Source organism: Perkinsus marinus (genome assembly GCF_000006405.1).
Source record: "Perkinsus marinus ATCC 50983 genomic scaffold scf_1104296936210, whole genome shotgun sequence".
Lineage (NCBI taxonomy): Eukaryota > Perkinsozoa > Perkinsida > Perkinsidae > Perkinsus > Perkinsus marinus.
The window spans coordinates 1-1,058 of record NW_003214204.1 but is presented as its reverse complement, the minus strand read 5'-3'; the positions used below and the strand labels follow the sequence as shown (position 1 = coordinate 1,058).

At 44.9% G+C, this 1,058-nt stretch overlaps 1 protein-coding gene across 1 annotated transcript; it reads left to right on the top strand.

The window, feature by feature from the left end:
• Positions 1-239: 239 nt before the first annotated feature.
• Positions 240-551, top strand: Pmar_PMAR015135 (histone H4, putative; the record flags this gene model as incomplete). Its single annotated transcript, XM_002783758.1, has 1 exon — positions 240-551. One exon carries the CDS (start codon positions 240-242, stop codon positions 549-551), a length of 312 nt encoding a protein of 103 aa, XP_002783804.1.
• Between the last annotated feature and the right edge of the window lie 507 nt (positions 552-1,058).

Genomic DNA, 1,058 nt, shown 5'->3' with positions numbered 1-1,058 from the left:
AGTAATTTCCACTGTTTCGGCAGAACCTCTTTGCAGATGACCAATATTTACAAGGCGTTATTTGGCGCCATCAAAATCAGCAGCATAAGTTTCTTTTCACGAGGAGAAGAGCACATATTTTCTGAGACAGAGCGTTTTGTCACTCTTTTAATCAGAAAATGTGCCCCATCATGGCAGACTGCTTATCCTCTCGTACGAAATAAGCAGTAGCAAACAGCAGTAATCTTCTCAAACAAAATATGTCCGGTAGAGGAAAAGGCGGTAAAGGTCTCGGAAAGGGTGGTGCTAAGCGCCATCGCAAAGTCTTGCGCGACAATATCCAGGGTATCACAAAGCCTGCGATTCGCAGACTTGCTCGTCGTGGTGGTGTGAAGCGTATCTCTGGCCTCATTTACGAGGAGACCAGGGGCGTTCTCAAGGTCTTCCTGGAGAGTGTCATCAAGGATACAGTTACCTACACCGAGCACGCGCGCAGGAAGACTGTAACTGCCCTTGATGTTGTTTATGCTCTGAAGCGTCAGGGCAAGACCCTCTACGGCTTCGGAGGTTAGAGAATTCCATCTGCAAATGGCAAGAACAATACCACGGTGTTATTCAACACCATCTTGGGCTCATATCAGATATTTCTCACTTGAATATTATCATTCGGCCAATATCTATCGTAATCGACCCCTAAAACTGTGTGACCCTGCCCTTGATGTTGTTTATGCTCTGAAACGTCAGGGCAAGACCCTTTACGTCTTTGGAGGTTAGAGATTTCCATCTGCAAATGGCAAGTACAATACCACGGTGCTATTCAGCACCATCTTGGGCTCATGTCAGATATTTCTCACTTGAATATTATCATTCGGCCAATATCTATCGTAATCGACCCCTACAACTATGTGATTCTGACTTGACTTTTAGCGATGCCGAATCTACTATTCTCAATTCAGCCGTAATATTAGAACTGCGGGGGAGAGAGTAGTAAGGGCGTGAGGGGCTCGAATGCAGATCAGGTATATCTTCATACTCAATAATCTGATACTACAATGCCCAGTTTGTTATTTGACGATCTT